We start from the raw sequence: 25,473 nt of genomic DNA, 5'->3' as shown, positions 1-25,473 counted from the left end.
TCTATTTTTATATCGTTATTATCTTTTGTCTTTGAAGAATAAAACAAGAGCATAAAACTTTTACTTAATTCGATAAAGTATCAACTTCCGCGCATTCTCGATATTAATATCTAGTTCTTCGAGCTTTTCCAAGAGGAACGGCTCCTTGAATCCTCCCTTATCATGATCGCTTCCCTTCTATTCTCGTCGTAATGTTTTTCTGCCATTCGCAGAACTCCCATTTCGATGCGCCTCGAGAGTCGCCTCCACTTTGCGTCGCTTTATTCCGCGCTTTATTTCCTTCGCCCTCTTCTGTCACTTGGACTCCGGCATCGCCGAGTTCTTTCTTTTTGGCTCATGGCGACTCGTTCGCCCACAGGGCTATTACCAGGACCTACGGTCGATCCTGATGCACCCACGTCTCTCTACGACCGCCAACACACGTGCAAGCGCGCGCGCGCGGCCCGATTTCCAGGAAGAGGAACGCCGACGACGCCGTTGACGATTAGATTGCGGACTCTGCTAATTCTGGAATGGATTCGCGAGGAGCAAGACTCGAGATGATCACCGGAATGACATCGGACGAGGGAGAAGGGCCTCGAGAGCAGCTGCCGCGAAAGCGCCTCTAATTTGCTGTATCTCGATTAACAGGAGCTATGAGAGAAATGCGCTTCTTGGCGTAAAGACGATACTAAATATGAAAATTAGGAGCGAGTTTTTGCAAAAAACAATAATTACAAAAAGAGATGATATTAATCAGTCTGATAATGATTTCAATATTTATAAAGAATCTAAGATTTCAAAAATTAAAGAATTCGAAAGCTTTAATGATTTGAAAATCCAATATACGGCAACGGACAAAACGTGCTTCCTTGGAATAAAGATGATATCAAGTATGAAAATTAAGTATGAGTTTTTGCAGGAAATAATAATTATAAAAAAGGATGATATTAAGGATGATCGAGTCTGGTTACAATGATTTCAATATTTACAAAGAGAATATACGTCAGATTTCAAAAAATACAAAATTATAAAGATTTTAAATTGAAATTAGGGGATTATAAATAGGAACTAATAAGAGATAATACAAGAGAGAAAGAGAGAAAGAAATTTGATTTAAATATAAATTAAATCTATTGAATATACAAGGTAAGTGGATACGCATAAAGCTGTATAGATAGTAAGATACTTATGCTGCATCATACGCGCATATTATAAGTAGAGAGGTGCGCAAAGCTCGTGGACATTTTTTATTTGCTGTTGCGCATAGCGCACGAGCGATATCGATATGTAAATAGCATAAGTAACGTTTAATGTATGTGGATTGATTTGTCGTTATGCGGCCAATCCGCACGAGTGAAAGGCCTATATCGAAGGCGGACAATCTGCAGATTTGAAAAACATAAATCATGCGCGAGTCGATAAAAGTTGGATCTTGTTGAAAATATGCAGCGTGCAGCAATAGAGTATTTATAGCGATTATTTATTGTCTGAAAAACGTGACACCGGATGATTACTTTTCTTCACTTGACGGTTCCTCATGTACGCCTTATGTACATTAATTATATAATTATAATTTATATAGTATGCGTATATACTATAATGTAAATATCTCAATATATAGCTCTATATATACATTTATTATTGCCTTATATCTGATATATTTAATTCATACTTAAATTAAATCTCCATCTCTCGTATTATCTCTTACATATGTACATATATGATTTCTTGAATTTTCGAGTTATGAAAGCTACCAAATTTTTTCCGGAATCTCCCAGCTTCGGTTTAAAATTTTTTAAATTTTATAATTTCTGAAATTCGAGATATTCTCTCTCTCTCTATACAAATGATTATTAATTTAAAATCGTGTTTTATTGAAAAGTCATTGTTACCAAATTATTAGTATCACGCTTGGTTTTAATTATTATTTTTGAATAGCGATAAATTTAAATTACATAATTTGACCGATTCCTGATATAATTTTAATAATTTTCCGAATCCTCAAAAATGCATAATTCAGGGAAACGTAACCAATTTTTCAACATATTCAAGAGTACGCTTTTAATTATCTCCCAAAATATATATTTCATTTAATATTATTCTATTCTGAATTCTGCCTTATACGTGCAAAATAAATTATTGACAAGTGAATTATGTATAAAAAATACGTGACGATTGGTAATACCGCGACACTGACGGAATCTTTCATGTCTCGGAGCGGACAGAAACGACGAAAATGAAAAGTGCAGAGAAGGGCGATCAACCCCGGTCACCCCAAGCTGCACCCTTCAATTTTCTGATCGGCGCCACGCCTATCTCCATCGTTACTTAACGATGAGCTGCATCGGTCGTATTTTATCCTAACGTCCCTGCGAGATAATGCGGGCATTACAACGCTGTCGACTAATCGATTGGCTCTAATTAACGTTGACGAATGTTGCATTATATAGCAAATACAAAATGATCAGCCGTTAATGGAAACGTTCCCCGGTCAATTTTATGTATTAGATACTTGATTATTTTGACTGTTTTCGATTTATAATTAACAAATTTGGCCAATTTAATAATAAGAGATTGAGATGCGATGCATATTAAAATATTTACAAATACACAGGTACATCCCTTTTTTTGTAAGACTATGAGGGAAGTCTTCAACTTGATATCTTTTTATGCCGATAATATATTATTTTGTGTCTGAATCGAAAATTCGCCTCGGGCTACCGTGAAACAACAATGCCGTCGGTTATGAGACGACTCGTCGAAGGAGTCAAGGAACGGGGCTTAATTGGCGCCGACAATCCGGTGGCTCGTGGCGACGTGAAACGCGAGGAGACGGGAAAAAGAGAAACGCGCGAGCAGAGGAGAGAGAGAAAAAGGAAGAGAATCGGAGACGGAGAGGAATAAAAGCTGGAAAAACAAAACCGGCCGGACGACGACGCTAATGCGTGCTGCGGGACCAACACAGGGATCGCTTTTTCCTGGAAGCGATTGCTCGCTCTTGTCGGGGAAGATAATTTTCGTCTCACCGTCGCCGGGATTCTCCGCAGGAGGAGACAGCCTCCCATCTCGTCCACCTTCCGAAACGGTCCTCCTCTCGACGATTTACCTTCCTCTGCTGATTCCTCCTCTCTGTTTCTCTCATTCGTGGTCCTCGTTGAAATTTTTTAGTTATACTCCTTCGCGCACATGTTGTATAGGAAGAGAAAGAGAGACAATAGTTATAATAGCAGTATAATAAACTAAACCGTGTAGAGGCGTTAAAATACAGCTTACAGATAAATATTCACAAATTTAGGTCTTCGAAAAATGTCAAACTCATCTATGCATTTTCTAGAAAACTTTTTGTCGACTTTGAACATTTATCTCTTCTCATCCTAGGTCGTAAATAAATTGTCTCTCTCTCTCTTTTTCCCTTTTTATCGTTCTCCATACGATCAGCAGCGCGTCTCTTTTCCCTAAATTTTTCCTATCAACCCTCCCTCTTTCTCGTTTCTCCTTATCCCTCCTCCCGTGTTTCTCCAGCTTCAATTCCCGGGACCTTATCCTTTCCCCCTCACTTCCCCCTTCTGCCATTTGCCTCGTCCCCCTCGCCTTCGGTCGGGAATTGCATTCCACGTCGAGGCCGCTAATGGACGACGAATGGTCGAAGGGGTGTGAGTGCACGGAAAGTGCACTCTTGCCCTTCCCGTGTCCGTCGCCTGGCCATTCTCCCCACCCTGCTCGACTGCTCACGACGAGAAAGAAATCGACGCGAGCGTTCTCCCCGAGAACACCCTGGTCTCGGCACATACCTCAGTCGCCCCGTTTACGATGCCGCCATGATGGAACCATCGAACGCTCCTGCGCATTCCGCCTGGAACATAAATTAGTGATATTTTATGAATTTTATTTTTTTTTTGCACACACTATGCGCGCGCGAGAAGCGGGAATTTTTGACGATGCGAGACAACGTTGCCGGATTATTGCGAGAAAGAACAGTGTAACTTCATCGAGGGAACATGATTTTATCGTTTTTTTTTTATCTCAACAGTATTTTATCTCCACAACTATGTTGATTGATCTTCAGTATCGCAGGATGTCTCGTCCTCTTATTTTAGATAAGCAAGCATCATAGTATCTTCTTAGAACCAAAGGAGGCATCTCTCAAGAAAGCGCGATTACGAGGGATTTTTTTCTTGCGCAATTTTTAAAGTGCGAATCTTTTTTGCACGAAGGTAATATTAATTATTATTCCGACACAAAGCTCGTTAGAATTTGTAGAAAGTTTATATATGCCTATATATTATGAGAAGTAAATCAAAGGGTGAATGTGCACCAATATCGATAATGCACCTTGCATGTAAAGTATCAGCAGATATTTTCTATTACGCATACAGACAGCATAATATACTCGAAGCCATGTATAATAAAATACTTTCGCTTATTTCGCATCATTTGCGAGAAACAGCGGCATTAATTATAATGCTCGGTATTGTCGAGGAACTCAATATAAATATTTCAGTAGTCGAACGTGGAATTTACGATCCGATAAAGCTTTATACGAGTGAACGAACCGCTCGCGCGAGACGGACAATTCGCAAATCACGATGATTACGCTAAAGCGATAATATCGAGAGAATATTTACCAAGAGTACAATGTCGTTATTGATAAATCGAGAAAATAATATCTCGCAATCTTGTACACCACATTTTCTGTTAAACATTATTATATTATTTATATATCAGTTATTAAATATAAATTATTTCGAAAAAGAAATATACACGTATGTTGCATATCATTATTTTATTTTACCTTTCTCTCATTTTCACATTTTAAATTTTGATACATCCTATAAATTTAATGCAGATCCTGTTCTATTACTAATTTGAATAAGTATGTATCCCAGAATATAGGATTAACTAATTGTGAGAAAGAGACGAAGAAATACACATTCAAATCGCAAAACTCGTGTGACGAATAAAAGGACTCGACGACATGGTTTCGTAGCTGTTTCTTTTCAACGGAGATCACGAAACCACGCGTAGCTTCTCGGAGGGATTTCGTATAGATCGTATCGCCGCGACAATTGGTAGCCAAGATCGTGTTTGGATAAAAAAGAAAGCTGAAAGACGATAGAGAGAAAACAGCTCCATTAGATGTTGCTTTGTCGTGAAAAGACCATCATCGCGTATTCGATCGGAATTATCCAGCTGTCAATCGTAATCGAACTTTAGCGAAAACCGAAAAATACAGAAAATTAAATATATCACGTGAAAAACAACAGAAAAAAGTAAATGAATATTTTACTCCCTAAAGGATTTAATTTACAACAGATTTAAAAAGTAAAAAATTTCTGCAGAGTATATCATTTCATTAATTCAAGAATTAATAAGATACATTTAATTTTGGAATAATAACGCGACATCATTAATTAAGACGTCAATTTAACAACTAGTCAGTAATATTTGAATATGTTAAGCTTGAAAATCTTTATAGTACCTAATAAAAATATTACAGATAAAGTTTCAGACTCTTATGTACAAGTATAAATAAAAATTAAATTGCTATTTTTAGCTCCACATATACACACACGCACATATATATAAATATCGAATAATTTTCACATTAGAAAAAAAATTCATGGCTGAAGGGTTAAAGTTCCCGTTAGTAAATTCATTCCACAACTCGGGCCAAACCTCGATAAACTTGCCACAAATGTATCTTTTTCTCTCTCTCTTTTCCCCTTTCTTTTACGAAGACACATTCTTACTTTAACTTCATCATTTGCATTCCTCAGCCAAAAGTGCATTTTTAGAAATGCGTTTTCGATCTCAGACAAATCGCGTTGTTCGCTTTTCTCTCTGCCAATATCGATTGTCGTTGGTATTTTAATCCCTGGAACAATGCGATAAAAATTTATGATTATGGAAGATTAGAGAAGAGAGGATTACAGAAAAGCAATCATCTCAATGGCACCTCGATACTTGAAATCGTGTCACCATAAATTTTTTCATCGCTATAGAAAACAGTTCCATTACAGACAATTGTTACGTGCACAGCGGGAGCTTCTTTGCCGAAATATATGGTTTTCTTGTATGCCCTAGTTCTGATAGTCATTGTCAGAAGATGAGTGTTTCAAGGAAATTTCCAACTTCTTAGAAAGATACAAGATGCACATCTTTGTATTCGGAAATCTCTGAGATATGAGGAAGCCTCTTCTGGTTAAGACATTATTATTACCGCAAGCTATTATTATTATCGTTTATTATCTTGAGATGTTTTCTTTAAGCTTCCAGAAAGTTGACAATAGGGATAATCTTTATGACTATGAAGGGATCATAAACCTTTCTTCCTGCGTATTATATTTAAAACTATTAATGTTAATAGTATAATAAAAGTCTTCAAGAGACAATAGTCAAGAATGGGAACAAGTGCAAATCTAGTACAGTTAAAGTTATTAGCTCGAATTAGCCTTTTATAAAACCGGTTTTTAAATATATATCTATACACGCAGAAAGCTTTTACTTCTGATCGATGGTCTCTTCCTCAGGTAAATATTTTGTCCTTTTAAAATCCGGAAAATTCTAATCTCTCGAAAGAAGATTCCGAAAAGAGAAAGAAAGAGAAAAAGGAAGAACCGACTTTTTTTCAGTATTACTATACGTATCGAGTTGCCATTTCCTGTTTTTCTCCTGCAATGATCCCGTGCTTCTATCTCGCTTCTTCCAAATGACGCGTGCACGTATAATAAGCGATCAATCTCACTCGGCATCTCCATTAAGTCAGCGAACGTTTTATCCGCCGGATATAGTTTTATTAAGTTACGTCATATAATATATCCCGGATTTATCGATTGTACATATTGTTATTCTCGCGTTGAGAGAATTGTAGCTATAAATAAATGTAACACATGAAAAATACTGTTTCACAAAAATCAAAAAATTATTAACAATTACAAGAGCAAAGATTAATCTCGTGCTTTAGTGCGTCTTTCCCGTAATAAGAGCAGAATTCTTTCACAAGGCCAAGAGAATCGAATGAAGGGATTGGTACACGGTGCCCTGCCTTTTAATTGATCGCGCAAAATAATTAAAATTTATAGCTCTTTCTTCTTCTCTCTCTCTCTCACATGTGCGTCCGTTTGTGACAGTTACTATAATTGCATAAAGGGCCCACCCGCCACACCCGGCTGATTAATGTAAGCGGCGATAGCGCGAGCGAGTATCTAGCTTTAGTCTTTCGTCGTCGCGCATCTCTTCTCGTTTTGTTCGCCGTGCGCGCATCTTGATGAGACTCGCCTACGATAATGACACGGCGCAATCGTGCCACTTGAATTTTCAATCGCGTAGTTAATGCGCGACAAGATATCCATAAGTAGACCAATTTGTTTTGTCGTTTTCGCTTTCCACGTGATTCCATTTGTTTCCACGTTACGTTACAACGTTTATAATGCCGCACATGTTCTTCTGAGCTATTAACAATTATTTAATGATCGTTTTCTCCGCTATAAGTGAATAGTAAATTGAATTTTATTTGGCGTATCGATATTGATAATTAAAAGTTAATTAAAAGTGCCAATGCAAATATATTTATTAAAATATATTGCATTTTTTTCAATAGCAATTTTGTTTTCGTTTATTTTGAAATAATTATATCTAAAATAATAAGCTCGAAATAATAAGGTTATTTAAAACTCTTATAACCGACTCAATCTTCTCTATCTCAATCACGACGATTAATACTGAAAAATATTTGCCGTTAAATAATCAAGTCGTAATGCGATCGCTCGATTGCTCATAGATGTTTCAATTTACGAAGGAATATTATGTACAGTATACGATGCTGGAATTTCAAACTTCATTACGAAATTAGCCCTTTGAGCTATAAAATATCCATCCGACTCTCTGTGAACGCGCTTTCAGTTTACAAATTGCAAATTAGAGATTATATAATTCATGATTTTATAATTCATGTGTAGAAAATACACTTGCTGCATTCTTGAGCAGTATATCACGACGAGATACGATGATGTCTTTTATGCTTCATCTATGCCAAGTACAATCGCGCTTTACGTTTAACAATTACAGATAAACATTCTCTTCGTTACATATATCGTAAGATTTTTGTTTCACCTCCTCTTATCAGATTCAAATTTAATGTTCGCCGAGTGATTTTCAGTAAACGCACTTTTCAAACGCATACGTGTAAACTTTGAAATGAGTACAAAAGAGTGAGTATAACAACTCTGTCTTTTTTGTCAAAAAGAATAATGTGTCTTTAAACGCTCAACTATCCTTGATAATATTACATTGTAATCTCTTACAATCGTCTTGCTATCGCGAAATCTTCTCACGGTTGTCTTCCGTATTCGACAGATTTCTTTTTCGCGAGCTCGTGTTAATTCGAAGAAATCTCGTCCGTTAATTGCAACCACGATTAAGACCAAGATACGAAAGGAAAAGCGTATAAAGTCGGCGCGGTTAAGCAACGGCTACTAAAAATCGCGGCGCGTTTATCTGGGAGTGCAAGCAGCTGATTTATTATAAGTAACGACGAGAGTAATCGCGTCCTAATCGACCGGCAATTAACTTTGCGTTTCCAATTAACGGAGTAAAGCATGATTGTATTTTTCGTCGCGATCTCGGCGAATAAACGACTGATTAGCAATTACTCCTCGATGTGCACTCCACGTTACGTTATCATCAATATCATCTGATACGTTATTCTAATGACAGTTGATGGGAAAGTAAACTATTAGTACTCGTCCTATCCAAGCGCGGTTTAAGAGAAAAATTTTGATACCGCGATTTGACAGTTCCCGACGGTACGCGAACCACGTGGTTTTTCTCCCCTTTTTTATCATTTCCACGTGAATTAATAATTCATAGCGATTTCAAGTTTAATATCAATTTTCAACTATCCTTGTTTTACGCTATCATAAATTCAAGCTAAAATTTTGAAATGATGAAGTAAAAAAAATGGCACAAATTGAAATGCTTAAAGTTGGGAAAACAAGTAACCTTAAAGTATCTAAAACTTAGTTATATTGGAATTGAATAATTTAAAAAAAAATGTAATTATATTTTTTGGGGAAAAGAAAAATTCTATAAAACATCTATGTCTGAAACGCATGAATTCTTTCAAGTGGCTTATTTGAACACACGGAAAATTTGCTGATATATAGACATAAAATATATACACCGACAAAGTATAAAATATTCCATTAATAACGAAAATTATATACCCAAGCATGGCTGATCGAGGCACGCATACACGTACGAATCTCGCGAGGCGAGCGAGCCAAAAAGCCTCCGGACCCTGTAACCGAGGTAGACCATAAGTCAGACTCGAGGCGGCGCGGATACCCGAAGATATCCGTGAGGAACGACCCGACGTGCCTTCTTATCCACGTCCGATCTGGTCGGACATTATAGGCGCGACAAGGTGGAGAGGAGATGGAGGCTAACGCGCGCTCGTCGACGAGAGAGAAAGCCGGAGCCGGAGCGCCCAAGACGAGAGCGAAACGCAGACGCGAATCAAGGCGCGGAGAGGAGGAAGGAAAGGGCCCGGGTGAAGAGAAAAAAAAAAGATTTTATATAAAAATCGATCTCGAGCGTGGTCGCCGCCTCCTTGAATGCGGTACCACGGTTTCCGCACGTGGGCGTCATTCGCTCCGCCTTTGAAAGTCACCGCGATCCGATCCGGAGAACCGCCTATAGTCCGGTCGCCAACGGATCCGACGATCCCTCCCCGGATTCTATGTCTGTTGTCACCCCTCTTCGTCCACCGCGATCCCATCCCTTCTCGGTGGACCTGACCCTACTCGGCGGCGTCGCCGCAGCCTTTCCGTGCCGCGGTCACCCCTCGTCCCGCGGCACCAACGCGGAGAGGTGACTGTCCAGAACAGTTTCAGAGACGCAGTCATCGGCTGCACCACGTCTTCGCGCAGTCCTGCGTGTTACCTCGTATACACGAATGCAGATGCGAGTGCGAACGCGTTTAGATTCCGCGGCTCCTGGAAGATTGAGAGACAATCGAATGGACTAGGTCGATTTATGACTGAACTGAATTGGATTGACTTTGGAATTGTTGAATTTCATCTTGGAAACTTTCGATTTCTGCTAAAGAGGTGAATAGAAGTGTGATTATATATTCTGATAATAAAGTAATTTTTGTGACAAGTGTGTTGATGCGACGAAGAATACTCTTTGGAATCGACAGTGCACTCGAATTAAATAATGTATAAACTGGATACTGTAAGAAAAACTAAGTGGATGGACTTAAAATAAATTATTACTAAAAAATAGTCATAATGTTTCGATAGAATTGAATTATTATCTAAGAGATAGAAGAGAGTCTCATAAATTTTATTAGATTCCTCAGAGGATTTAAATTTGGATTAGTCTAAAAAAAAGAGAGAAGGAGAGTTTGAAAAAAGATTCAGATTATTTCCAATCATATATCGTGCTCATCGAAAAATATTATTTGTAAACTCTCAAAATTTCTAATAAATATATCGAAGATTTCCCGATATGATAATGCGATAAAATTCCCAAGATAAGAACTGGGCGAAAGAAGTGTCTTCTTCCGGAAATAAGAAAATATCTAGAACCTATGTAGGACTTATCTAGAACAGATAATGAAACTTGATAGACAGTTCACAGTGATTTAGTGCGGATGGATGTGTCAACGAACCTTTTTCGAATTCTAACGTTTCGGTTCTTGTTTGACTCAAAAATAAGTTATGCGAGTAATTGATATAAAATCATCAGCTGATCGTAATTGATCGAATATTTCGCAGATGTTGGTTTCAAAAATCGCGATCAAAGTTTCAAGCAACATGGAACAAACTGATTACAAATCGCCGAGTGTTTTCGAATACAACAATTAATGTAATCGAGACACATAAATCTTTGTCTACGAAAGAAGAAATTAATTAGCGAGGCGCACAGAAAGGAAGAAGACAGTGAAAAGTGACACGGTTTCGTACTCTATTAAATTATTTACGCAGTGCCGAAAAGAGAAGACTGTATAAAATCACATGTTTGTCCTGCCACCAACACATTTTCGGGCCAAATAAATTTCTGTAAGAGAATGTCAAGCGCTGACTGATAACACGTGAGTACTGTATTACATTTTCGGCGATAGCGAAATTTTCAGAGAAACGCGAGAAAATTTTTATACTAAAAAAAAGGTATCCATTATACATATTTAGACGACATATATAAACTATTTCTATTTAAAGAAAATGAAAGAGATAATATATATCGTAGGTCAATATAGTTTCTCTTTGCCTATTTAATCGTCGTTCACGACAAGTATATCGTCGAGTCGGCGATCGCGATTATTAAATTTAATAAATCTCTAATTATTAAATATTAAATTTAATTAATTTTGGCCGCATCGAAGCCAAGACAAAATTAACCGGAAGATCGGAAATGCCGCGGTGATTTCAGCGAATCACCATTTTTGCATTCGCGCGACAAAGCCCGAGATAAGGATGACCGTCGCGCTTATCAGGATTCACGCTATATCGCAAATTATAACGTATTTAGTATATGAATATGTACAAGCGCGCATCTCTTTGTCTCTATCGCCGTTTCCGCCTATCGATGTTAATTAGCGATAATAACGATGGCGATAGCTCGTATACGGAAACCGTATATATAACAGCCTTCGCGAGCACGTGCACGCGTAAATTTCCGCTCATATCATATTCAATATTGAATTGCGAATTGACATTAATTGCGAGATCGACATCAATCGGGAGCGAGATGCATAGATTTTTTGCGTGCGGATTTTCTTTACGCATCTTTCCGCCGTCGATTATAATAACAAAAGACTTTCTTGCTCGCCTCTCTTACGTGTCCTCGATTAAAGAGGCGAGAATTATTATATTATTATGCACAGTGATAATTTTTGCGACGTCGAGAGTTTTGGATGTGTGGGTACTGAATACTGATATCCTCGGTAATTATCGATACTGCCTTTGCTTTTTTAAACTTGAAACATGGCTTTATTGAAATATACTCGGTGTCGTTGTTCTCATCGCGCAGTTAACAAATGTTATTTGTATGACTAGTGCTATGGGATTCGCGTGACACAAAACTACTGTTACAGAAAAAGACCTTATAGGTAATATCGAGCAACTCTTGTAACAGTAAGAGCGATCCGATGTTCGTCGGTCGTTATCGATTAATCACATTCATTACTGTTAATTATTTTAAGTAAAATCTGAAAAGATGGATGCCTTTCAATTCGATATAAATAATTATACTCAAGTTCCATATATACATGCATATAACTGATCTTGTTCGTCTGCCAATTAACGCAAAGAATATAACTTTTGAGTAATTAAAATTAACAATCTTTGTATAAATTTTCTCAAATTATCTCTATAATAGCGGTGAATATTGTAACTCGAAAATACTGCATATAAGAAACAATGTAAATAAATTACATGCGGTCTTTAATTTCCGACTTGCATCGAAAAGAAAAGCTCCGCAAATTCTTCTAAAAAATTAATACACGTAGTTGGGAGTAATTTAATTTAAAAAAAAAAACGAAGCAATATTTTCGAATTTCATATATTGAAATTTTGATACTAAACCGCGTTGAATTTTAATACTAAATCACGAATTGCCGTAAGACGGTTGCGAAAATAAAATGGCGAATATAAAGTTTATCGCTTCGTTCGCCCACAGCCCATATAGACGCGCTGCAGTTTTGGTGTGTGTTCCAGACGTGGAAATAGTTGGATACATTCTTCGAGGAGGAACACGACCGTCGCCGATAAATCACGAATTGCTCGACGCGGCAATATCGGTCAACGGTTATTACGATCGAGAATATGAAACATTTTATTGCATGGCATGACATTACCGTCGCATCTGGCGTGTAAGCGATAGTCACGAGCTACAGCCGAGTCACAATTCGTTATCTAGTCCGTTGTTATCTAAAACGCGAAATTGGAAACAATGCCTCCGTCCGAGACACGACTTTTCCTCTTCAAACGTCCTGTTAACACGTTGCGTGTGAAACGCAGCGTTAGAAATAAAAATTATATGTAACTATTAAAATATGCAATATAAATTATAGCTAACGAAAAATAAAGATAATCGAGATATGTTAGATTATCGAGACATTTAAAATTGCTTAAATATTCCTCCATATATATATATCAAATATTAAAAAGTAAAATAATATAATACAAATATACGTATAAAATATATGTCAAAATAATTTATTAAAATATTCCTTGATTTACGATAAAAATTTATCGTTGCATTACGATAAAGAATTATCAGCAAATTTTTTAAAATTAATATTACGAATACTTGTCGTGTTGAATTTTATCAGACTGTTTTGCGCGAAAAAAATATTCAATTTAGCGAAAATTCCTGCGTTATAATTTATAATCTGTTTTTCGATCGACATAAATAAACATATTTTTCCTCGATATCATCGGCAAATAGATCCACGCAGCTGACGGAATCATAGCATCCATAAATATCGATTTATCTACCGAGATGCTGCGCCAGACATCGTCAATATCCAGCATCTGTTGCACGAGATACTCTCCAGCGCCGCCATTGCGATGTCTGGAACCATCCCGTTACCTGAATATTTCTTGCTCCTTTTTTTTTCATCCACAACTTACCCTCGAGCTTCATCCAAGAGCATCTCTTATTCTACGCGCGGCAATTAAAATCGCTCTTTGATGCCGTCAGACATCAAGCTCTTTTGTAAATTTAACATTTTATTTTCAAAATTTCGATATAATTAATAGCATCTCGACTTTGAAATTAATTTTATCGTTCACACGAGAGCAGAGAGCGAGGTTAATTGTTCTTTAAAGATGTATTACGTAATTAATGAACGATGCGTGAAATCTGAGCGTATTCGTGAAGAGGTAAATGTTAAGGCGACGTTGTTTAACGAGTAGGCGGAAAATCGATTCCGCTCGAGTCCCGACGAGCCTCGTAAAAATTATACGCGCCGAGATAGATAATTAGTCGGCGAAGCTATTGTTGCCGGTTAACACACGGGCAGACCGTATCGCGGTGCGGGAAATAGCTGTTTAGATAAAACACATGCGGTGGAAGAATGGCGGTGCCGGCATATTTCGATGCACCGCGATAAGTATTCATGAAGTTATCGTCGACTCCTTCAACATCGTCCTGTGCGCGACGCGCTATCTCTCTTAGCGGGATAACGATAGACGATATCTGCTCGCTTCGAAATATAAGTCGAAATTCCATTCATCGCCTTTTCCAAATAGACCGCTTTTCCAACGCTGAATACAATTTTCAGATCGATCCTTTTGAATTTTTTAAAAAGAAAAATACATGGATTAAGATAAAACAACTGATACAAAAATAGCGTAGAAACTCGACTCTACAAATATTTAATACTTAATAACTAATAATAGTGTATTTGTCAAGCCAACATTTCCCTCTAAACGTTAGAAATCAGACATCACGGCTAATAAATTTTTTCCCCGTACATCTCTCCTGTATAAGAGGGTGCCTCGCGTGGACATGCGACTATCGGTCGCTCATAAAGCTCTCGCCGTGGAACAATGGCTGTCACTGGTATCGCGATACGTTCGCACACACCGCTCGCTTTCGGTATCGGACTCGCCTTTTATCGCGACGCGAAGCCACGCTCCTACGTTCGCCGTCTCACCAACGCTCGGACAAGTGTCGCGACATGCGGGTGAAACTCCACTTTTTATCCTTCAGCACCCAGTGTCGCACCCGAGCTAAGCGATGATAACTATAATCAGACCTGTTGTCAACATTTGTCAGGTGCAGAGCTAATATCGATGTATCGAATAGATGTAAAAATATATTGAAAAAGAATTTAGAGAATGTATAATTATAATATAATATTATAATATATATTGTATTTCTCTTTCCTTAAAATATATACGAATTAGAGTGAAACGTAAAATATTTTCATACAAATACAAGTGTAACGAAAATAAAAATTACAACGTTTAGTGCTGATAAAATAAAGGACGCGCTCTAGATGTACTGAAAAAAAATTCTGGGTAAACCTGTGAGATGCATTTAGTGATGCATTTTTTAAAACATTTAGTTTTTATCATCAATATAATAATAATATAATAATAATAACATATATATGCTACGATTAACTAAATTATTTCGCCTTAATTATCTATACGTTTAGTTGAAATTACTTCACCATAAATGTATAGTTGATTAAGATGAAATGAGTTTATTAGTTAATCGTAACATTTAGTGGATTTAACTAAATGTAAAATACTATTACTAAATATAAAATATTTTATTATTATTATTATACTTGATGATAAAAACTAAATATTTCAAGAAATGCATTACTAAATGTATCTCATAGATTTATCCAGATTTTTTTTTCAGTGTACCGAGTTTGTTTATCAAACAAAATCACACGATGACGTTCATCAACAAAAATTTACGTTTATCGACAAAATTTTTTTATCTAAAAACATTACTCAATAATGCGATAATAAATTCGACAACATTTCTCTACCTCTATTTCAATCTCAATGTTGAATAAATTTGTAGAATAACTCAAACATCAAACATACGAATAACATGTCCGGTAAAAATTATGCATCGTGATTTAGTTTGCAAATGGCGTCATTCTCTTGGAAATTATTCGGCCGAGTTACGGAAGACCATCGGAACATTATCGGCCACTTTACGATAGGTTATCGTACTACCGGGTGCTCTTCGGTGATTATTTTACATCCGCTTCAAACAGTCATTTGTAATCAGTGTCTTTCTGGTCGACCACCTTCCGCCTGCATTTCAATCTTTTTTTTTAACTCATAATTTTAAAATTACAGATAATTCTGTTATACTTTCAAATTTGATAAATTGTTTCATTCTTGTAGAATTATTTTGTACATCATTATAATGTATCCGATATTATTATTCGTTTGAAAAAGCAATATGTACTTTAAATTATAATATTTAAGGAAGCTTGTCCAGTCTTTGAAATTGTTAATTTTGAAATGCTAGAGAAAGAGATGGCAGCGACAAATTTTATTCTTTGAATTGTACGATATCTCAGTGCTACTAGACGCGATCCTTAAGGAGAATTGCGCGAGGATGTTACCAAACATCTCTAGCTTCCCATAAATCGCTTCGGGATAAAAAAATGCTCCTACACGAGTACCGGTCTTTTTAGAAGGGGAAGGAAACCACTTGATCCGCCGAGCTCAAGTGGCACCAGATCCTTTACACGTCTTCGGGGATGCATCTATCCGTCTGCGTACGTACGTATACAAAGAAACGCGTAGGTGGAACAACTAAGGCGGCGCACTATGAAAGCGATCGTTGGCTTTTTAGGCCTAATTAGTTATCGCCTGGCGTCTCGTCTCGTTCCTAACTGAAAACCTGGATCGAAGACATCGTCGTACAACGGCTGAGAATCCTCTTTCGTCCTTCTCCCTTCTTCACAATCATATACTATCCTTTGCTTAAATGCATTCGTTACATTCTTTGTTTTATTTTATTTTTATTTAATTACATTTTTATTGAATAACAAATTTTTATTTTTATTTAATCAAATTATAACAAATTCTAAAAAATATTTGCTTTAAACGAGTGCATTGGGTATTGTATGAAACAGGATAATAATTTGTAAATTGTAAAGAGAAGAGAGAGAGGAGAAGCGTATTTTTCTTCGCGACATAGAAATACACGAAATGGATTTTTATTCAGCAATATAGTATCGACATTCTCAACAAAGCTTCGAGGACTATTCGCGGTTCCGTGGCAGAGGAACAACCATAACGGCAACGATCGCGCAATCGCGTAACCTTTAAGGATAATCATATACGCATCTACACACTTGCGTTTATCCTCGACGATGTCGCCGCAAATCCATAAACCACTTAGATACTCGACAGCGAGTACTTTCGATGCTCCCTTACCCACGTGCTGCGAGCCTTAAATAAGCGCCATTGCCCCATCGGGCCGCCTTTCCACGGCAGAAATGCGTGTCCGTAAAACCGACGTGTTACATTACGGCACGCCGTGCAACTTTATATTAACCCACGGATATACACACACTATTATTATATTGACTTTAGTACATCGCACACGAGCGTCGGAATAAGATTCGTATCATCTTTTTCAAATTAATAACGACGTTTGTAAAAATTAATTCATTAAAAAGTATCGGGGAAAAATATATAATAACTTACATTTAAATACTATATATTAATTTATTGAAGAAATATATATGGATAAAAAAAACGTGATCAAGATTTTATATTTCGTGTCAAATTACATGATAATTGATAAATGGTTATCAAGAAATAATTGAATCTATTGATTTATTTCTACATTAGAATATCTCTTCGCATCTTCAAAATTATGCGTAAAATTATGTCATGTGCCTCGCTATTTCTGAAAAAGAGTTTCGTCACCCATGGTCGTTTCGCGTCGAAATGATTTTCGCAGGATTGCTATTTCTATCGAAAGATTCGGCACGCTACTCGGGAAATAAATGATCGAAATTCGCTGCCGATGCGCACACGATCGGCTATTGCGAGAGAATAAAAAATTTAGATGATGTCCCCGAACGTGCGCGGCGATCGAATAAAGGATTTCAAAGCGCGATGCTCGTCCTTAATCTTTGCGCGCGGATCTCGAGCGTTTCCTGAGATACGAGGAGAAATATACACGAAACCGTTATGCCAACACGTTATGGGATAACCACGTCGCCTCTCGTATCTCCGAATTTAGGTAGGCGTGTGAGTCGCTTCGATATCGTTATATAAGACCGAGGCGCGAATTTCGGAGATTTTTCGGTGAAAGTGCTCAGTCCCGTGTAACCTATTAAGAACACATGTGATCGGAATATATATATAGTAATGTTTTATACTTTCAAAAGTATCTTTCCTCAAAACTGTTTGACTTCTTTTTATAGATAAAATAGCAATTATCGAAATAGATTTTAAGACGTGCAATATGTATGTATATACAATATATTAGTTAATTATTTAATTACCTTTAATACTATGCTATAGTTTTTTAATGACGCGTGCTATATATAGAGCTATATATAGAGCATTATAAAACTATAACATAAAACACATTAAAGGAACTTAAATAATTAATTTATATATATATATAATTTATCCCATATCCACATTTCAACCATTTCATTTCAATTTCAAATTTCGATAGCGTAAAACGTTTCATATGTTAAACAAGTTACGAAATATAAAATGTCAAAAATATTCATACGGTTTGAGCGCGACAAAAGTAGAACAACGAACTCGAGACCAGTTCTCGATGCGATTCGTAATATCGGTGTGAATAAACCTACGCGAGTCCATTTTTTTATCGAGATAGATTTTCATATAAAAATTCCAACTCGAAATTATAAACTATTGAAATACCTGAAAATTATTATCAAATAATTGATATATATCGAATATTTTATTTATATTACATAAAAAAATTTCGAAACTTTCCAGGGAGGGGAGAGTCGATGAACTCTCTATCAATTATATAAAATTTTTAAGGAGACGTTAATTTCATTCACCAGATCGTGCACCACGCCCACGCACTTGGCCCCCCGCACACGCGCGTACGAAAACACACACGCACGTCTTCGCCCACGTCGTTCGCTCTATAGATACGATCTGGATTATATTACCCGATTTTCTCTCGCTCGAAGCCCTTGTGGAGAAAGAGGCGGAGGCAATCCGGTAGCGGAAGAAGTTATGTGTATCGGACGGGATCTCTTCGGAGCTCGCGAATATCGCCGATCCGATCTGCCTCGATCCGCGATCGTTCGCTCCCGAAACTCGAGAGCCGCGAATAAAGTCGCGGACGCGTACGAGATAACGGATCGTGTTACGCGCGCGTGTGAGATTCCGAGGAAGAAGGTGAGGGAATTTAAACGGCGATTCTGGTAGCGTAGCGTGATAGGAGTGCCTGGAAGTATCGAGTAAATTGAGAGTAACTGGATCGTTAGCCCTTGATGAGGAAGCAGGAGACGGCGAGTATCTCGGCGGATCTCTAGCCGACGTTCACGTTGAACCGTATACCGCCTTTATCATTTTCAGCATACATAATGTTCCGCAGATACATACGTACGGCTTATATTAAATTTTTATATTATTTTTCTGTTTCTCTCTAACTCTTTTAATATATCCCATGTGATTTTTTTTAAACATAAACATACTTGAAAAAAAAAAATCCTGCATTTCATTTAAATTTTAACCTTTAATCGTAATTATATTTGTATTATTTCAATGTAATCATATTTGAAAAAATATAATAACACTATTCAATTTTAATTTTAATTACTTTTTTATCATAATTTTATGCATTTTACGTCTTCAAGTCTTTGGGCTCACAGAAAGAATTTTACTGCAACGAATTAGTATAATGTTTATAGCGTTAGATGTAAGAATTAATTTTAACGCAATGAAATTATAAATAGAATTACAAGCGAATTATGAAAACGAAATGTTGGCCCGCATTCACTTTCGACACCGTGTCATTTAATTCACGTTTACATTTACCGTAAGATCGTAAAATGATCGTTAATCGTTTTATGAATCGATAAAGATCACGACGACTTTCTGTAATAATAATGTGCCGCGCTGTCTACCAAATACTGATCGATAAGATCGTCTCCCGCGTTTAAGATCGCGCACGCATAATACATGCGATAATCAGTAATTTGTTACGGCAATAAAATTCACTTTTCATTAAATTTACGATAAACGCGCCAAGTTCTTCGATCGAAGGTAACTGAATCAGATGGTGAGTATTTTCAAATACAATTTTCGCTTCGTTGTCTTAAAATTAATTCTTACAATTAACTTTTTAATTAACTCTTTCATCTAATACTACACTCATTTTACTATCTATCGTTGCAGCGAAATTCTACGAGTACAAAAGCTTGTGATGTAAGATACAGATATAATTATGATAAAAGACTAAAATTAAAACTGAATAAAGCGCAGAATTATTTTGTTGTAATCCAAACAAAATAATACGATTCCATGACATAACTGCAATAGTGTAGAAAAATATGACGAGTATTTTATTTTCTTAACGAAATAATGTGCAATCTCGCAGGAAACAATAATCGGAGAAAATTCCGCAACTGGCATGTTAAAACCGGTATCGCGGCAATTCGGCTCGCGTTCGCTACTTAACAAACAGAGCAAAAGCGACGAAAAGATCCCCGTCGATGAGAGGATTAAACGCACACCTGCACTCAAGAACGGAGCGAACGATCCTTCGCTCATGCTATCCGAAGCGAAGTCGCGTCGTCGATCTCTCTCGATTTCATCGCGCGTCTCGTTTCTTCGACTGCTTCGGGGGCCCGATCGGGTCCATCGGCGTCTCATTAGCAGGCGATGTAATTTTCAGGGAGCTGTCCGTTAATCCTCTCTTCTCCTTTTTTCACGCGACCGTCCTCTCGCTCTCTCACCGCCGCCCGCCCTCCTCGTCCCTGTCCTTATATACGTTCCCTTTGATCCGATCCGAGGGACGCTTTCCGGGATCTTGTCCGACGTCCTCGACATCCGACGTCGCCGCCTTCGAAAGCGCCGACAAACTGGTTTCGCCCTGTACGTACCGTATTAGCGACATAAAGTTTGTGAGAGTCTCGGCGATCGAATCGACCGAGCGGGTCAGTCGATGAACACTCGAAGGAGAAACCGCCGAGATCAATTTTGTCATCATTTAGATTAATTCACGCAAATTGCTCGCAAACTTTTTTACTGAAATTTCAAAGTGGACCGGAGAATTGGGAGCTACTCGAGTTTATTCTGGGAAAAATTTTCTACTTTTATGTAGCATATAAAATGAAAATATTTTATTTATATTACATGGGAAATTTCAGAACTTTTCGGAGAAGAATCAAACAACTTTTTAGCAATTATGTCAAATTAAAACAAAAAAAATATATGTATATATGTAAATTCTTGAAAAATACCAAGTGTTTTCTAATCAAGCGAAAAAGATGATTTGACAATTGAACAGTTCAATCGCGAATAAAATTACTTTTGCAATAAATTTAAGTGTCCATCAACGCGGAAGAGCAGAATCTACCTGAAACAAGTTGGCGCAATCTTTAGCTGGTCTCTGAAAAGATCGTCACCGACATAAATCTCATCTTCTCGCGCTTTGCTCGGATAAATTAAAAACTTGGAATCGCGGCGAAGGGAAAGGGATATCAATTTAACGCGCGTTCGCTGGGCAATGACCGGACGTTCTCTCTAAGCGTTTTCAAAAAGTTCGGCCGCACCCATCTTCTTCGGTCTCGCCGAGCGTAAACGACCGAATGACACCCGGTATGCTTAAGGACAAGGTTGCTCCTCTGTAAGTGTGATTATATGTAACCTGCGAGATGCGTGAGTTGTAACTGTACGCATATGCGTACGCTCGTAACGATCAGGTGTTACGCCAAACTCCACACGTCGGAATTAGATATTTATTGCATCAATTAGAAGTCAATTAGAAATTGATTTTATTGTTTCAGATACTTCTTACGATATGAGATTTTATGAAACGTTATTTTATTGAAACAAATCGTTTATTTAAAAAATTATTGTTCGAGTATAAATCATAAATTAAATGTTACTAAAATTTAATTGAATAAAAAATAAATAAATAATTTTTGGTGTAATTTATAAAAATAAAGAATTTGTTCTTCCTTTTTCGCTTCTAATTCTGTACTTAAATTGTTATTAAGTATATCCTTATCGCTTTTTTATCAATCCTATATTACGCATCGACTTTCTCGTCACTTCTTCTCTTACATTGATAATATTATGCTGCTTTAAAGCTCTACGGCAGACTAGTTTGCGTGAGTAGAATCGAACCTCGCCATTTCCTGTCATTCGTTCTACAGCGATTCAACATTTCACACACACATACATCTGGCATACAAATATCCTATAATATGTATTAAATGCACATTTCATGTATATAAACATATAAACATATAATAATATACGTTTAGTTTTTCCATAATAACGAGCGTCTACCTGAGACGAGGATGAAAAAAAGAGAGAGGTCTTTGGGATAAACTTATATTTATCTCTTTCCCGTATCTCTCGCTCTCTCGCATCTACGTTAGTTACGAATCTATGATCGTTACTTGAGAAGAGGCCCGTTTAAACGATCTTGCAAATGTCTTATCGCGTTATAACTGTCGACCAGTGGCGCAAGAAAATATTTTAATCTCCCATTTCTCGTTTTTCCTTTAAATAGCCATATTTTACTTTTAAAATGTCGATTATATATTTTCTTCGATTCGATTTCTAAAAAGTAATGTCTGATTTAGCGTTCGTGGTGTGTATCTGAGACATATTAATGCCGCCCCCATTAATGCCATGCCAATCTATCAACATTGTTAATGATACCTGCGGTCCGATATATGGACCATTAATTTTGAAAATAATGTGAATAACAAAGTTTGAAATATACGACAAATTTAAAAAGGGTAAAAGCAACTAAAAGCAAGTAAAAGTAATTAAATTTCGTATTATCTAAAACTTTGAAATTTTTCATTGCGTATACCACTTTGATAGATTTCATCTCTATATCGAATATTATGAATTATTTTATTTTTGACAACTTTATAAGCTTTTCACTATCAATGATAAAGTTATACATAAATTTTTCATCAGTGGAAATTAATTTTTACCATTTTACTATTTAACTGCCAGCTGTTTTAATATCAATCAATAAGTTGAAGAATTCAAAAAAGTACATGTCAATAAAAAATCTCAGCGCTTTACGATTCGAATAATAATCGCAAATAAACATATCAAACCGCAGGCTCGACTTTGACGCTACTCACGCAAGCAATCTATCGCTTTCGATCTCCGGAGAGAGATCCATTAAAATTTAACGTCCTCGACAGACAGGACATCGATTCGTCCTGCCGATTTCTCCAGACCCTCGGAATAAAGTCCACTAAAAAGCTAAACGCTCCAAAGGACGGTATACGCATCGCCATTAACCCGCGAGATTAATTATCACTTTAAAGATCCGGCCCGGAGAGGATCGGACCTTTTAACACGCCTCCGTCTTCCATCAACCTCGGTGGCGACGACGACGACGACGTCGTTAGCAGGACGGACAAATACCCGCGGTTTCTTCGATTTTTCAAACGCGGGTTGTCCGGTTACAGCGGACGCTATTTCTTCACGCGTGTATATAAACCGACATAATCGTAAATTATAACAACACCTTCGCGCGCTGGAAGCCGAGATGCGCCCACGGTGCGTGCGTGTGTGCGTGACCACGGTTGTCACGCTCTCCGAATACGAGATTCTAACGGAAGAGAAAGGGAGAGGTAGAGAGCGCGAGCGAGAGAATTCACTTCGCCTTGAAGCTGTCAAAAGAGTCGTTATACCCATTACGCGAATAAGAATGTGTGTAATGGAGAGAATAATAATATGAAGCGATCGACTGAAACCTAACCGACCACACCGACGTTACAGGACCTCCACCAAGGCGTAAGCCCCTCGACGAAGAAGCGAGTATCGCGTTGGGTTTACGACGTTGCTTCCTCGATCGTCCCGATCTCGATTCGATTCGCACACGCGCCTCCACATCCGGGGACCGGTGTCGAGCGTCATACGTCAGATTTACGGGTGATTACCGCGGCTTAATCCCGACGGTGTCTCGAAAGCGCAGCTTTCGTGCCTGGCTACCCGCGGCAACTGTAAATCCGCAATAAAATGCGATAAAATCGTATCGGCCGGGCACTCTTTCTCCTTCTTTCTTTTCGCTCTCTCTCTCTCTCTCTCTCTCTCTCCCTCTCTCTCAGTATCGGCCGAAGACCCGTTACGTCGGAGGACGAGGTAATTAATTTCGCCTTGCATACGCGCCTCGGCACTAGGCCAATGCAAACACCTCCTCGCCGAGAAGGCGAGCCGACCACGACACATCGTGATGCATATAAATATACATACATACATATATGCATACATGCATATATATATATATATATATATATATATATATATATGTATGTATGTATGCATGTATGTATGGATGTGTGTATATAATACACAATATATACATATACACACGTGTGCAGCCGCGCGCTTGCATTTTAACTCGCGTCGTCTACCTTGTATAAGTTCGCGGGAGCCGTCGTTCGTCCTGCGAGAATATAACTGTTTTTCACATCACGGGGATAAGATGTATAATGTGCGGGTTGGCCATTATCGTTATTTCGACAAAGTTAAACATGCGCATCGCGCAGCTGCATGATTCTCATCTTGCGTATATATTTTTACTGAAATCTCTCTCACAAAAACAGGCTTCGTCTCTTGAAAGTTTGCGCGATGCCCTGCTTCTCTCGAAATTGTTTAATACTTTGATTTATCCTACGAACCGATATGTTGGAAAAATTGCACATTTAGGGGGTCGCGAAAACCGCCATAAATTTGCGAGAATTTCACATATAATTGCTTTAACAAACTGGCAAACGATACGACTGCATCACGGCGTATTAATTAATGCCCGAGGGGAAGAGCGCTAGAGGAACTTTTCTCGCCTATCTGTCTCTCTCTCTAGTACGGATAGCATTAGCTGGACCCGTTTAAATTATTGCAGACTGCTAATTGCGCGAGCCTCCCGACAGTTTGCAGGAGCATCTGCGGCGACTATTAGAATAAATCTTTTATTAGAATAAATAATATTCCTATTCGCGCGCGCTTATATTGAAGTGTTTCATGGTATATGATAAAAAAAAAAGACGGTGACTTTTAAAGTAAAAGTATCTCGAAAAAATGTAAGATACAATATCATTTTTTTACATACATTTTCGCGAGAAAATTGATCACCTGATCGATGGTCACGGGATTAAGATATCGGAAAGATTAAAGCGTGTTATTGGATCGTTCGCGTAATCTGCGAGGATTCGACACCTTGTGCGCCATCAGGCCAGGAAAGTAAAAGTATAAAGGACCTGCCGACTGAGTGTACCGAGTCCCAGGGCAGCTCTCGCAGAGAGTGGACCGATAGGAATTGCGATAGAGTACGTTATCAAGCCGCGCATTCCAGCGATATCGCGGGCACGGAGATGCAGATGAGCGCGATACGCACTCGCCCCGTAATGTCGACGAAACGTTACGTGTCGGTGTTTGAGCTAGCAGTCCTTGCTATTGTCAAAGTTCTTCCAGGTCAAATTCATGTTTAATCATCCGATTATTCCAGCGCCTTAATTCACGAATCGTTATGGTATATCCAAAAATCTTTCCTTTTCTTTGAAAATAATATATTTTTCATGATTAGAGTCGACGATCAACCGCAAAAAAATTCTCTCGATATATCAATCAACGGAACGCGCGCAGCATCATCAATCGCCGATGGAACGATGTGCCTTCTCGATTATGATCCTCCGTGCGTAACAAAATCGAGGGTTACATTTGGAAAAACCTCTTATCGCGTTATTCATCGACTCGCATTAATTCGCGATTCATCACATGCAACGTT

At 37.7% G+C, this 25,473-nt stretch overlaps 2 protein-coding genes across 9 annotated transcripts in view; one reads left to right on the top strand and one right to left on the bottom strand.

The window, feature by feature from the left end:
• LOC145964518 (uncharacterized) overlaps nt 1-25,473 on the bottom strand; it is an 89,731-nt gene that overhangs the window by 49,650 nt on the left and 14,608 nt on the right. The window contains exons 1-3 of one of the 7 annotated variants that reach the window (XR_014436478.1): nt 20,222-20,575; nt 3,256-3,835; nt 1,053-3,158 (exon numbers count right to left, since the gene is read on the bottom strand). Coding sequence is in view for 2 of the 7 variants with exons in the window: in XM_083087375.1 (XP_082943501.1) it covers nt 3,774-3,835; nt 20,222-20,360 (201 nt within the window). In the remaining 5 variants the exon portion in view is untranslated. Of the gene's footprint in view, nt 1-1,052; nt 3,836-9,206; nt 9,293-20,221; nt 20,581-25,473 lie in introns of those variants that run through there. The other 6 variants (XR_014436479.1, XR_014436480.1, XM_083087375.1 and 3 more) reach the window with 6 other exon arrangements.
• The window catches only part of LOC145964513 (uncharacterized), a 45,367-nt gene continuing 29,743 nt past the window's right edge, over nt 9,850-25,473 (top strand). For both annotated transcript variants that reach the window (XM_083087370.1, XM_083087369.1), the window contains exon 1: nt 9,850-11,080. The gene's annotated coding sequence lies outside the window, so the exon portion shown is untranslated. The remainder of the gene's footprint in view (nt 11,081-25,473) is intronic.

This window comes from Camponotus vicinus, unplaced genomic scaffold (genome assembly GCF_025532165.1).
Source record: "Camponotus vicinus isolate PSW18456_S1 unplaced genomic scaffold, iyCamVici1.0 SCAF_13, whole genome shotgun sequence".
NCBI classification, from domain to species: Eukaryota; Metazoa; Arthropoda; class Insecta; order Hymenoptera; family Formicidae; genus Camponotus; species Camponotus vicinus.
The sequence above is the reverse complement of the archived record's forward strand: the minus strand, read 5'-3'. Positions and strand labels throughout refer to the sequence as shown.